The sequence below is a fragment of the Pipistrellus hanaki genome (genome assembly GCF_964339955.1).
Source record: "Pipistrellus hanaki genome assembly, chromosome: 1".
Lineage (NCBI taxonomy): Eukaryota > Metazoa > Chordata > Mammalia > Chiroptera > Vespertilionidae > Pipistrellus > Pipistrellus hanaki.
The window spans coordinates 55655969-55668959 of NC_140503.1; the positions used below are offsets into that span (position 1 = coordinate 55655969).

Genomic DNA, 12991 nt, shown 5'->3' on the forward strand with positions numbered 1-12991 from the left:
TAGATATGTATTTATTGCCACTTTTTTTTTTAATCTTTTTTCTTCTCCTTCTCCTGCTCCTCCTCTTTCTTCTTCCTCTGCTTAAAGAATACCCTTCAACAGTTCATGTAGCCAAAACTGGTTTGGCTCAGTGGATAGAGCGTCAGCCTGCAAAATGAAGGGTCCCAGCTTCGATTCCGGTCAAGGGCATGTACGTTGGTTGAGGGCACATCCCCAGTAGGAGGTGTGCAGGAAGCAGCTGATTGATGTTTCTCTCTCATCAATGTTTCTAATTCTCTATCTATCTCCCTTCTTCTCTGTAAAAAAATCAATAAAATATTTAAAAAAAAAAAAAAAAAACACAATAATTCATGTAATATCCATATGGTGGTTTAACTCCTTTAGCTTTTTCTTGTCTGTGAAGCTCTTTATCTGACCTTCAGTTCAAAATGATAGCTTTACTAGGTAATCTTGGTTGTATGTCTCTGCTATTCATTACTTTGGATATTTTTTGCCACTGCCTTCTGGCCTGCAAAGTTGAGAAATCACCTGACAAGAATATGGGAACTCCCTTGTAGGTAACTAACTGTTTTTCTCCTACTGCTTTTAAGATTTTCTCTTTGTCTTTAACCCTTGGCATTTTAATTCTGATGTGTCTTGGCCTCTTTGGGTTAATCTTGATTGGGCCTCTCAGGCTTCCTGGACTTGTAGACCTATTTTTTCACCACGTAGGGGAAGTTTTCTTTCATTATTTCTCCAAATAGGCTTTTAATATCTTGTGCTCTCTCTTCTCCTTCTGTTACTTCCATAATGCAAATGTTGGTACATTTAAAGTTGTCCCAGAGGCTCCTTACACTATCTTCATATTTTTGGATTCTTTCTTCATTTTGCTCTTCTGATTGTTTTTTGCTTCTTCATATTCCAACTCATTGATTTTATTCTCAGAATCCTCTACTCTATTGTTGAATGCCTGTAAATTATGTTAGTGCATGTTTAATTTCTGACATAATTCCTTTTTCATGTCTTTGAACTTCTCACTAAGATCCTTGGAAGTCTCATTAAATCTGCTTAAACTCTCATTAAGATCCTTGAATGACATTATAGCATTGTTTTAAACTCTGTATCCAGTAGTTTGCTTGCTTCCATTTCATTTATTTATTTTTCTGGAGATTTCTTCTGTTCTTTCATTTGTGACATGTTTCTTTATCTTCATATTTTGGCTGCTTCTGTGTGTTTGTTTCTATGCATTTGTTAGAACTGTTATGTCTCCTGGAATTGGTAGAGTGGCCTTCTGTAGTAAGTGTACTGTAGGGCCCAGTGGCTCAGCCCCCCCAATCACCTAAGCTGGGCACTCTAGGCATGCCCCTATGTGAGCTATGTGCATAGTCTTGTATTTGAGCCTTGATTGCTGTTAGCATCACTCAGAAGAGTTGACCTTATGACCAATTGGCTGTAAGAACCAGCAGCATCTACAATGGAAGAGCTAATATGCAAGAGATACCCCTGTGGAGCAGGACTTGCTTCAGTGGGGCTTTGGTGCTCACTGAGTCTGCCCCTTGAGTGTGTCATTTGTGAAAGTGTAGAGTTGTAATCTGATATGGTCTGAAGCTGTCCACTAGGGGCCTCCTGGGAGGATCCACCCAGCAGAAGCTACAGAGCAATCAGCAGATGGCTGCTACTTGTGTTGGGCTTGGAAGTGCTCAGGTGAAGCCAAAATATAAAGTAAGGCATGCTGTCACTAGTTCCAGGATTTGGGCCTCTTATTGATAGGTAAGGACACAATGGCATGCTAGCTAGCTGCTGCTTGTTTGAGAGATTTTAGGAAAGTCTGAAGCCTGAGCCAGGACAGGCTGTTCATATGGAAAAGCCGCTGCAAATAGCTTGGTTGTGGCAGTCTGGATGTACTTTCTTCCTTACTTCTCTAGCTGTAGGACTTCTATTCAGCCAGATTTCAGGAGGATCTGAATGATGGCTGTTCTGTATTTTAGTTGTAATTTTGATGTGATTATGGGAGATGGTGAGTACCAACATTTACCTATGCTGCCATCTTGGTTTTCCTCCTTCAGTAAATACTTCTTTTTTTATTGTTGTTAATTCTCACTCAAGGATATTTTTCCATTGGTGTTTACAAAAAGTGAAAGAGAGGGGGAGAGACAGAGAGAGATAAACATCCTTGTGTGAGAGACACATCAATTGGTTGCCTCCAGCACATGCCCCAACCAGAGCCAGAAATTGAGCCTGCAACTGAGGTATATGCCCTTGACTAGAATATGTAGTCTGTGAGCCAAAGCTCTATCCACTGAGCCAAACCAGCTAGGGCCAGTAAATATTTCTTAAATGAATGAGAGAACAAACAAAATAAACAAATATTAAATAGTAGCCTTAGATTCTTTTGCAAGTCAGATACAAATTTTCAATAAGCTAAATCATTTATTATAAAGTTGATAGCTCCTAAAGATTCATTTGGATATAAGCGCGCGCGCACACACACACACACACACACACACACACACACACATACATGCATACAACATAGTACCAATCCTAAATACTCACGGGTACAAGGGATTTGTATTAGCCAGTTGGAGAGTGTGTGTTTTCACAGGTTCCACAGCTATTAACATATCTTGTTCTACAGCCATAGGAAGCACAGAATATCCACAGTAATCTATATGTTCTCCTAGGAAAAAAAGAAAGCATGTTTCATCACTGAAAACATACAACAACACAAAAGAAGCAAGCACAAGGTGACACTGAGGAAAAAACTTGACCACAAGCTAGGTTTTTACAGAAAATAAAATACTATAGGAAGAAACTGATGGGGGTTCCCTTTTCTCCCAGATATCTGAGCCAGGAACTACTGCTAGCAGAAGTATAATAGTTATTATTTTCTATCAATTTTAGACTTCTTTAAACATTTGTAAGTTTTTTTTTCCATTTTTTAATTCATAATGAATACTTTCAAATAACTGTGAAGCATCAAAAGCACTATTCCTTTTTCTGTTGTTTTTTGTATCAACTTTTAAAATATGAATGATTGAAGCCTTTAGTACTCTCTCCCTCACATTAACATTATGTGAGTCCTATTTTCTTCCTTACTAAGGAATGAGGTCACCAACGGTGAGGGCTTTGCTTTATTTTTCTTTGTGGTCTAACCAAATGCCTTACAAATTATACTGGCACTGGTAAATTGTGTTGAATATGCTCCACATAGCTATGATAGCTATGATAAAGAAAAATAAATTGGAAAAATAATATTTATCCTATATTACTTTATATATAGCAAGACAATATAGGAAGTAAACTATTCTTTTAATTCTAATTCTTTTAATTTTAATTTTAATTCTAATGAAACACCAGGAAGAATTTTTTTTCTGTTATACCATAATGTCTTCAGATTATCACTTAAATTTAAGGTTGTTACACATAACATTTAATTACAAAATAACAATTCAAGAAGGTGGGCTAAGCAAGCTCATTTATATTTCCCCATAGCAGGTTTTTTTGTTTTGTTTTGTTTTGTTTATTTATTTTTTATTGATTTCAGAGAGGAAGGGAAATGGAAAGAGAGATAGAGAAATCAATGATGAGAAAGAACCATTGATCGGCTGCCTCCAGCACAACCTACACTGGAGCCTGCAAACCCAAGTATGTGCCTAGACAGGGAATTAAACCAGGACTTCCCACTTCATAGGTCTATGCTCAACTACTGAGCCATGCCAGCCGGGCCCCATACCAGATTTTTATATCTAATTGCTCCTATGGCAGACATTGAACAACTGAGAAATGCAAAATGAATGGAAGGCAATTCAATTGCATAATCATATTTTTTAAAACAAATGTTATTTCACATGTTCTTACAGATAACAAGCCTTTTCTTTGTACATTGATATGTCCTTTAAAATAATAAAACAGACTTCTGGTCAAGATGGCAGAGTTCTTCCATAACCACATCAAAAATACAACTAAACTACAGAACAACCATCATTCAGAACCACCTGAAATCTAGCTAAATGGAAGTCCTACAGTTAAGAATATAAAGAAGAAGCCACATTGAGACTGTTAAGAACAACGGAGACACAGAACAAGCTGTTCCCATACCCACCTATGGCAAATAAAAATCAGGAGGAATATCTCAGCTGTGGAAGTCCCCACTAAGGATTGATGGGTTCCAGCTCCACAGCAGACCCCCTCAGCCCAGGGTTCCAGTGCCAGGTAGGAGATTCCCCATAACTCCTGGCTGTAAAAACCAGTGAAGATTGTGGCTGAGTAAGACCAAGGGTGGCTGGAGTCCCAGGCAGTTCCTCTTAAAGGGCCCACATATGGACTTACTCAGACTCACTCCCTCTGAGTTCCAACAGTGAGGCAGCAGCCTGAAAGGCACCAAAGACATATTTGGAGGAACTGAAGTGTCTGGCATCAGGAACAGAGCTGGAGGGACAGTTTTCTCCAAGACAGAAGTACTGGTAGAAGCCACTGTTCCTTTTCTGAGCCCTTCTCCCACAGAGCCGACATGTAGGCACCATATTTGAGACCCCACCAACCTGTGGGCCCATCCAAGCTGTTTCCAATGGCTTTTCCATACAAATGACCTGTCTTGGCTGATTCTTCAGACTTTCCTAAAAATCTCTCAAATAAGCAGCAGCTGGCCTCAGTATGCCCTGTACATCTCACTAAGTGGTTCCAGGCCTAGCACTAGTGACAAGCTGGCTTAGGTTCCAAACTTGGCCTCTTCTGGTAACCTCAAAGCCAAGAACAAGTAATGGTCATCTGAAGTTGGATTTGTAGCTCATGCTGGATGGCCCCAGGCAGAACACAGATGGTGGCTGACCTTGGCCTGCACCTCCTGGGAGGCCCCAAAGCCAGCACACCCAATGAACAGCTTCAGACACATCAAAGCACCTCCAACCACCTCCACAAGCAACTTAGCAGGCACTTCAGACCTGCTGAAGTAAGTCCTGCTTGGTAGGATGGGCCCCTGCGTAGTCTATCTTTCACAGTGGTCCCTCGCAGTCTTTATATCCAGTCTTCATAGCCATCCCTCCCATTGACATGCCAACAGCAATCAAGGCCCAACTGTATCAGGTGGGTGTACACAGCCCACACCGGGGGATGCACCTGGAATGCTCAACTCAGATGAAGGGGGAGGCAGCAGCACTGGATACTACTGGATACCTACTACATTAGGCCACTCTACCAAGCCTGGGAGATATAGCAGCTCTAGCTAATATATAGAAACAAACACAGGGAGGCTGCCAAAATGAGGAGAAAAGGAAACACGTCCCAAAAGAACAGAACAAAACTCCAGAAAAAGAACTAAACAAAATGGAGACAAGCAATCTACTAGATGCAAAGTTCAAAATACTGGTTATAAGTATGCTTGAAGAACTCAGAAATATGGAAGCCATTTTAAAAAAAAGTCAGAAATGAAGAAAACATTAACTGAAATTAAGAATAATTCAGAGGAAATCAACAATAGAACACTGAGAATCAAAACAGCAATTTGACATATAAGGTGTCCCAAAAAATTTATACACACTTTACAGCTTCTAGCTCAATTGACATTTTTTCCTTTTCAAATTTAACCCATTGGAATTAATAATTATTCAAAGTGTGTATACATTTTGCGGGGACACCATGAATAAGGAAGCAAAAGTCATCCAATCAGAACAGAAGAAAAAAAAGAATCCAGAAAAATGAGGACAGTATGAGAAGCCTCTGGGACAACTTCAAGCCTACCAACTTCAAGCATACCAACATTCATATCATGAGGATGCCGGAAGTAGAAGAGGGAGAGCAAGAAATTGAAAACCTATTTGAAACCAGTAGGGGGTGTGCAAGAGGCAGCTGGTCGATGTTTCTCTCTCATCGACATTTCTAGCTCTCTATCTCTCTCCCTTCCTCTCTGTAAAAAATCAATAAAATATATTTTTTAAAAATAAAATAAAGCTTGAGTTTAACTGTCCTGTACTCCCCTGAATTGCTTTCTCACACCTTCATGTAACCTTTCTAATTTTCCTTCCTTAATCTCAAACGTATAAAAGAAATTGCAAAATCTTCTCCCAAGCATTTGTGATCTTGCTCCTGGCACATGTTGTTAGTGTGGCTCAAATAAACTCTTTTAAATACGTGTTTTAAAAAGAATCATTCTTCAGGCCACCAAATAATTAAAAGCAAGGAATTAGCCCTAGCTAACTTGGCTCAGTGGATAGAGCATCAGCCTGCGGACCAAAGGGTCCCAGGTTCGATTTCAGTCAAGGGCACATACCTCAGTTGCAGGCTCCTCCCAGCCTGGGCCCAGGTCAGGACGTGTGCAGGAAGCAACCAATCAATGCATTTCTCTCACATGGATGTTTCTCTCTGTCTTTGCCTCTCTTCCACTCTCTCTAAAAAATCAATGGAAAAATATCCTCAGGTGAGGATTAATAACAATAATAAAAAAATAAAATAAAAATGAGGAATTACAGGATTTCCAGTATTCTTCTGATACAATGAGTATACATAAAATCATCAAAATTACTCACAGTCTAAAAATGTAACCTGCAGCACAGAAAAATATTTTCATTCTTATGAAGCAACATTAACAGCTAGTTTCAACAAATTTATAAATTTTTAAAATGAATGGGAAAAATTAATATTAATAACACGAATTGGGAAAGATGAAAGTATAGTGTGGTTTCTTATATAAAAGCTTATCTTGCTAGAGTAGGTATATGTGAAATATTCTTTTCTTTTTTTTCAGTTCTCAGAAAAAAAGTAAGAAAATAATGTAGTAAAAAAAACTTGGATCTTATCAAAGCAGGAAAAAAATTAGAGAAGGAACTTTTGAAATACCTATTATGTTGACCCTTCCTGGTGCCCGAACATAGAACTTGGGAATGGATCCAAACTTAGAGTTAAACATCTCCTTTAGCTTCAGCAATCTGAAAACAAGAGTAGAATGTGTCAGAATATCCACATAATAGAAAAAATCCATAAAATACATATGTGCAAACATATTTCATATACCTATCATCATTAGTTACCCTTAAAAAGTAAAAAAAAAAAAAAAAAAAAAGCAAATCTTTTACTAAGATACTTCCTTTAGAACCCCAGGAATAACAAATATTGAAACTCCCTAAGTGAATTCTAAAAGTTTGGATGTTCTTTCATAGACGCAAACTTGGCACATCTTGTTGTGCCAGAAAGTAAGGAAGTGCTAAAACAATGATGTAACATGTCAGGACACAGGTGCCCACATACAGGACCCCACTGCCAAAATCTAAAACAACTTGATCAACATAGTGATAAAGACATCATATTATAACCCACAGAATAAAACAAATCAGTATGTCCATACTAACATAAATAACTGGAAGAGCCTTAGCTGATTTGGCTCAGTGGATAGAGCCATCAGCCTACTGAGTTTGATTCCAGTCAAGGGCACAAGCGTGGGTTGTGAGTTCAATCCCCAGTAGGGGACATGTAGGAGGCAGCCAATCAATAATTCTCCTTCATCATTGATGTTTCTATCTCTCCCTTTTTCGCTGAAATCAATATAAATACATTTTTTAAAATAACTGGAAGAAAAGGAAAAACACTTCATTACACTAGAATGACAAATAATAAATATAAAATTTATGGGGGGAAATGAAAATCATCATTTAGTGACCATCAATAGTAATAATTTTTTATTCAGCCAAGGATCATCAATGGATGCTAAAACCAGTCAATGGAAGTTTGATATGAAACAGAATATTAACATATTTTTAAATATATTGTATTGATTTTTTACAGAGAGGAAGGGAGAGAGATAGAGTTAGAAACATCGATGAGTGAGAAACATCAATCAGCTACCTCCTGCACACCTCCCCAACTGAGGATGTTCCCACAACCAAGGTACCCTGCGACCCTTCAGTCCACAGGCTGACACTCTATCCACTGAGCCAAACCGGTTAGTGCTTAACATATTTTTTAAATATTTCATCAAAAGATACTTAATAGTTACAGAAAAAAATAGTAACTTTACAGTGGAAAAACCAGGCAGATGTATCCTTAACCAAGTGATCCCAGTTAACAGCATTGGTAATGGGCAAATAGACATCATGTGCCTCCTGATATGATGTACTGAGAGAACAAAATTACTTTTTCATAGTATTCTTACCAAAAAAAGATATAGCAAATCTAATAATGAAGAAATATTATGTAAAGTCTGTTAAAAAGGAAACAATTTTAAAGTATAATTATGACTCTTACACAGGTATAAAATAAACATGTGTTAAACATTTTTATCTCATGAACTAATGACAAAACCAGTAAATATTATAACCAGTTAGAAGGAGAAACCAAAGTACTACTCATATAGTCAAATAAGGAATGTTGAAATGAATTTACAAGTAAACACAAAGCTATTATACTAAAACTGGTTCATAGCAACAATCGACTGCATCCCTCTAGACATAATTTGCAGTTTCTATGCATAAGAAGCATTTGCACTCTATCAGTTTTCTGTGGCCTACAGCACTGTTAAAGGGCTTGACTGTAATGAAAGGCTCAGAGACACAGAAATCAGATCACTTGAAAGGTAGGTATGCCAGGCAACTTCTGATTCTCTTGGAGACACCTAGTAATCTTCTGATCCATTTCCAAGTTTTTCACAAGTTTTCCCTGCAACCCAGTCTATAAAATAACTGTTCGTGAAATACAAAGAAAGACTGAGGAACTGTCTGCCCACCAAAATAAAAGATATTTAAAAAACAAAACAAAAAACCTAAATGCACCGTGTCCTCAATTGAATCCTGACCAAAAAAAATATATAGTTATTATTATTATTTGCTATAAAAAGCACATTAGTCAGATAATTGGTGGGATAATTGATATTGAGGTATGTCAATAGATAATGTCATATTGATGCTAATTTCCTGATTTTAATCATTGTATTCTGGTTGTGTTAGAAAATATTCTTGTTTCTGGGAAACACACTCAAGTATTTAAGGTAAAAGAGGCAATGATGCCTCGTCAACTTAATCTCAAACTGTTTAGAAAAATATAACATAAAAAAAGAGAGAACAATAAAACAAATATGGAATAACATTAACATCTGGGAAAGCTGGGAGAAGAGTACACAGTAATTTTTTACTATATTTGACTTTTGTGTAAATCTTAAATTATTTCAAAATAAAAAGTCTTTAAAAAGTATTTACTGATTCTTTACTAAATAACTTAAAAAGGAGATTAATAATAGTCATTGGCCTCTAGGAATATAAAAGTCTGTCAGAAGAGAAAGATGGGTAAGCTAAAAAGTACAATACAGCATGACAATAAAGTAATACAGTTCCTTGGGAGTAGAGAGAAGCTATTTAGCTCCTACTGTGGGAGAATGTGGATGAAGATAAATCCATAAAGAGAAGAATAAGTTAGAGAAGGCTTCCAAAAGAGGCAACAGTTAAAATTAATTGTAAAGGATGATGTCAGACAAATGGGATGTTGTGAAGCATTCTAGGCAAATGGAATTAAAAAGACCAGCATGCTGCATTCAGAAAATTATAATGAGGGCTTTAAATACATCAAAAGAGAAAAGTAGGAGAGGAGACTGGTGGTAATCAAGCCCCAGATATTAAAGGGCCTTATATGCCAAGTTGAAGCAATTGGCTGAGAACAGGTGTTTAAGGATAAAGTGATATCCATTTCACACTTGACAAAACTCACTGGGGAGTGCATGAAAGGTGGGTCATAGGAAGGCAAGGCAGAAAGAGAGAAATCCAATGGGAAGCCATTGTAGTAAATCTAGAGAGAAATGCTGAGAGTACACTAGTGGTGAGACAGAGAAGGGTGAAAATTAAGTTGATAGTAAGGAAGTCTAATCCATAGGAATCAGTGACCAATTAGGTGTGGGAAAGAGGGAGAAGTTTTCTAGCTTATTTAACTCCACTAGCCTCAATAGGGGCTATTTCTGCCTGTGAAAATCACATACAGACAAAATTCAAGTTCTGCTGAACTTGAATACTTATCCATTTGCTTTCATAAACACTGCAAACACAAACAAGATGAAGTACTAACAGAACATTAAAATAAGTCTCCTAAAATGTGTTTTAGTAAAATGATTTTGAGTTATTAAATTTTGCATTATTTTCCCGAACTACTCCAGGAAAGCATTCTGTTCATGCCTTACTATAATTACTCCATCACCAAGAGGCTTACCATAAAATGCTCCTGCCTTTGAAATTCAAATGCAAAGAGGCTGTAAAGGAAAGTATTTTTCTTGAAGAATAGAAAGAACTGGTATACACAATATTTTTCTAAAAACCTCGAACCGAATCTATACATATAAAAGCCAAGTGACTGGAATGACTAAAATGACCGGTAGCTATGACATGCACTGCGGCCAGCCAACCAGCCCGATGGGGATGTAGTTGGTCCGCCAACCTCTCGTGGCCCCTCCCCATGGCTGATCCCCACAGTGGCCAACCTCCCACGTCCCCTTTCCATGGCCCACCTGCCCTGATTGGTCGGGGCAGGCTGGCTGGACCTCACCTGTACATGAATTCATGCACTGGGCCTTTAGTCCTCTAATAATGAAGCAATATGGCTATAACTGGGAGAGTAGCTGTATTTTTACCACACTGGGCTAGTCACCAGCAAGACTCCATCACTTAAAATAAAGTATGCCTCCAAAAAGAGTACAGTGAGCATTTCCAATCCTATCTAATAAAGAGGGAATATGCTAATTGACCCTCATGCCCTCACAAAGATGGTAGCGCTTTGGCCAATAAGGAGGGAATATGCTAATTGACTGCCACACCCTCAAATATGGCTGTACCCACAGCCACAAGATGGCGGCACCCAGTCCCCTTAGCCCACCAGGGTGGCAAGCATGTGGCAAGTCCTCCAGTCCCCTCAGTGCCCCAGCCGCCCAGGGCCACCTGAGGCTCAGGTAACCAAGGCTGGCGAAGGCTTGTGCTGTGGGCAGTGGCAGCAGCAGAGGTGTGATGAGAGTGTTGCCTTCCCCTGATCACTGTGTTACCTCCCACCCCTGAGGGCTCCCGGACTGTGAGAGAGCACAGGCCAGGCTGAGGGACCCCCCAATCCAGTGCATGAATTTTCATGCACAGGGCCTCTAGTATGAACATAAAAGCCCCTACAAAGATCACATTGGTAAAGGCAGAAATGGTCAAATTATCACCACACAAATTGCTGAATCCGGTGATCTGAATGCTCTTTGAACTTCAGATCTATTTTAACAGCAGTCTTAATAGAACTTGAGAAACAAAAAATATGACTGTAGCAAATGAAATAGAGTTCAATATAAGGACTAATTCTCTGTGGACCCTTAGGTGACCAAATGGCTAATTGCAAAGAATGAAATAAAATTTTAAGAGACAAGACATGTATCTTTAGTTTGACCATATAACCTTAGACAAGTCTCTTATACTATCTGTACTTCTGTTTTATCTTCACTATCAAGATAGCAAGAAAAAATATGAATTTTTAATACTAATTTAAGAATACTTGGTTATAAATATGTATTTTCATGGTGAAGGGAATCAAAACTTGCCACTTCAAAATATATCATTTGGGAGGAGGATTATTTTAAGCTGAAGGCAATTTAAGAAATAGCAAACACAGGAGGAGCTCTCTACTCTCCATCTATCTCCCTAAGAGGAGGGCATAGATTTCCCTTTCTGTAATTCTCCCATACAAAGAGATGAAGACTCTTATCATTAAAGACTTCACTAACAAATTTACATAAACAAACCTTACTAAAATAGCTCTTATCATTTTCCATCAGTTTCCCCCGTATAGTTACCTTCCCACAACTTGCCATCCCTACAAACCCAAACCCCTTCTTTTTGTCGAGTCAATTCTCACATTTTATCATCCTTTGTTAAAATGGTACATAACCTCGCAGCCCTAACCACTTCCTTGGGTTTTCACTTCTTTTCTGGAAGCCGCCACGTGAATGTGAAATAAACCTTTTCTCCTATTAATCTATCTTTTGTCAGTTTAATTCACAGGCACCAGCTCCTAAACTTAAGAGAGTAGAGGAAAACTTTTTCCTCACTTAAAATCTTAATTTTAATGAGTTGTTCTATCCCTCATTTTCCTCAACTACAAACTGAGGATAATGACAGAAGTTACTGCAAAGGTTTGTTATGAGAATAATAAGAGCCCAGCTACAATGACTCAGTATTTGAGCATCAACCTATGAACCAGGCAGTTGCTGTTTGATTCCCAGTCAGGGAAAATGCCCGGGTTGCAGGCTCAATTCCCAGTGGGAGTTGTGCAGGAGGCAGCCAATCAGTGATTTTCTCTCATCATTGTTGTTTCTATTCCTCTCTCCCTCTCCGGTCCTCTCTGAAATCAATAAAATACCTAGAAATAAACTTAGCAAAGAATATAAAAGACCTATATATTGAAAATTACAAAGCATTATTTAAAAAGATTAAAAAAGACAAAACAAAATGGAAAAATATCCTATATTCGTGGGTTGGAAGAATCAACATAATGAAAATGGCAATATTATCTAAAGCAATACACAGATTTAATGCAATCCCCATCAAAATGCCAATGTCATTTTTTAAAGAAATAGAACAAGGAATCATCAGATTTGTATGGAACCACATAAGACCCCAAATAGCCAAAGTAATCCTGAGAGAAAGAGCAAAGCTGGAGGTATCATGCTACCTGACTTCAAATTATACTACAGAGCTACAAGAATGAAAACAGCATGATATTGGCAGAAAAACAGATACGCACATCAATGGAACAGAATAGAGAGCCCAGCTATAAAAGCACATGGACAGATAATTTATGACCAAGGTGTCAGAAACACACAATAGAGTAAAGACAGTCTCTTCAGTAAATGGTGCTGGGACAACTGGACAGCCACAAGTAAACAAATGAAACTGGATTACAATTTGTCCCCATGTACAAAAATTAATTCAAAGTGGATCAAAGATCTAAATATAAGATCTGAAACAATAAGTTACATAGAAGAAAATATAGGTACCAAACTTGGTACCTTGGTCATAGA

At 38.0% G+C, this 12991-nt stretch overlaps 1 protein-coding gene across 3 annotated transcripts in view; it reads right to left on the reverse strand.

Annotated features, from left to right (window-relative positions):
• GALK2 (galactokinase 2) overlaps nt 1-12991 on the reverse strand; it is a 122448-nt gene that overhangs the window by 103840 nt on the left and 5617 nt on the right. The window contains exons 2-4 of one of the 3 annotated variants that reach the window (XM_084898277.1): nt 6814-6902; nt 6248-6365; nt 2536-2659 (exon numbers count right to left, since the gene is read on the reverse strand). In XM_084898277.1, coding sequence (XP_084754403.1) covers nt 2536-2621 — 86 coding nt within the window. In that variant the 5' untranslated portion in view covers nt 2622-2659; nt 6248-6365; nt 6814-6902. The remainder of the gene's footprint in view (nt 1-2535; nt 2660-6247; nt 6366-6813; nt 6903-12991) is intronic. The other 2 variants (XM_084898276.1, XM_084898278.1) reach the window with 2 other exon arrangements.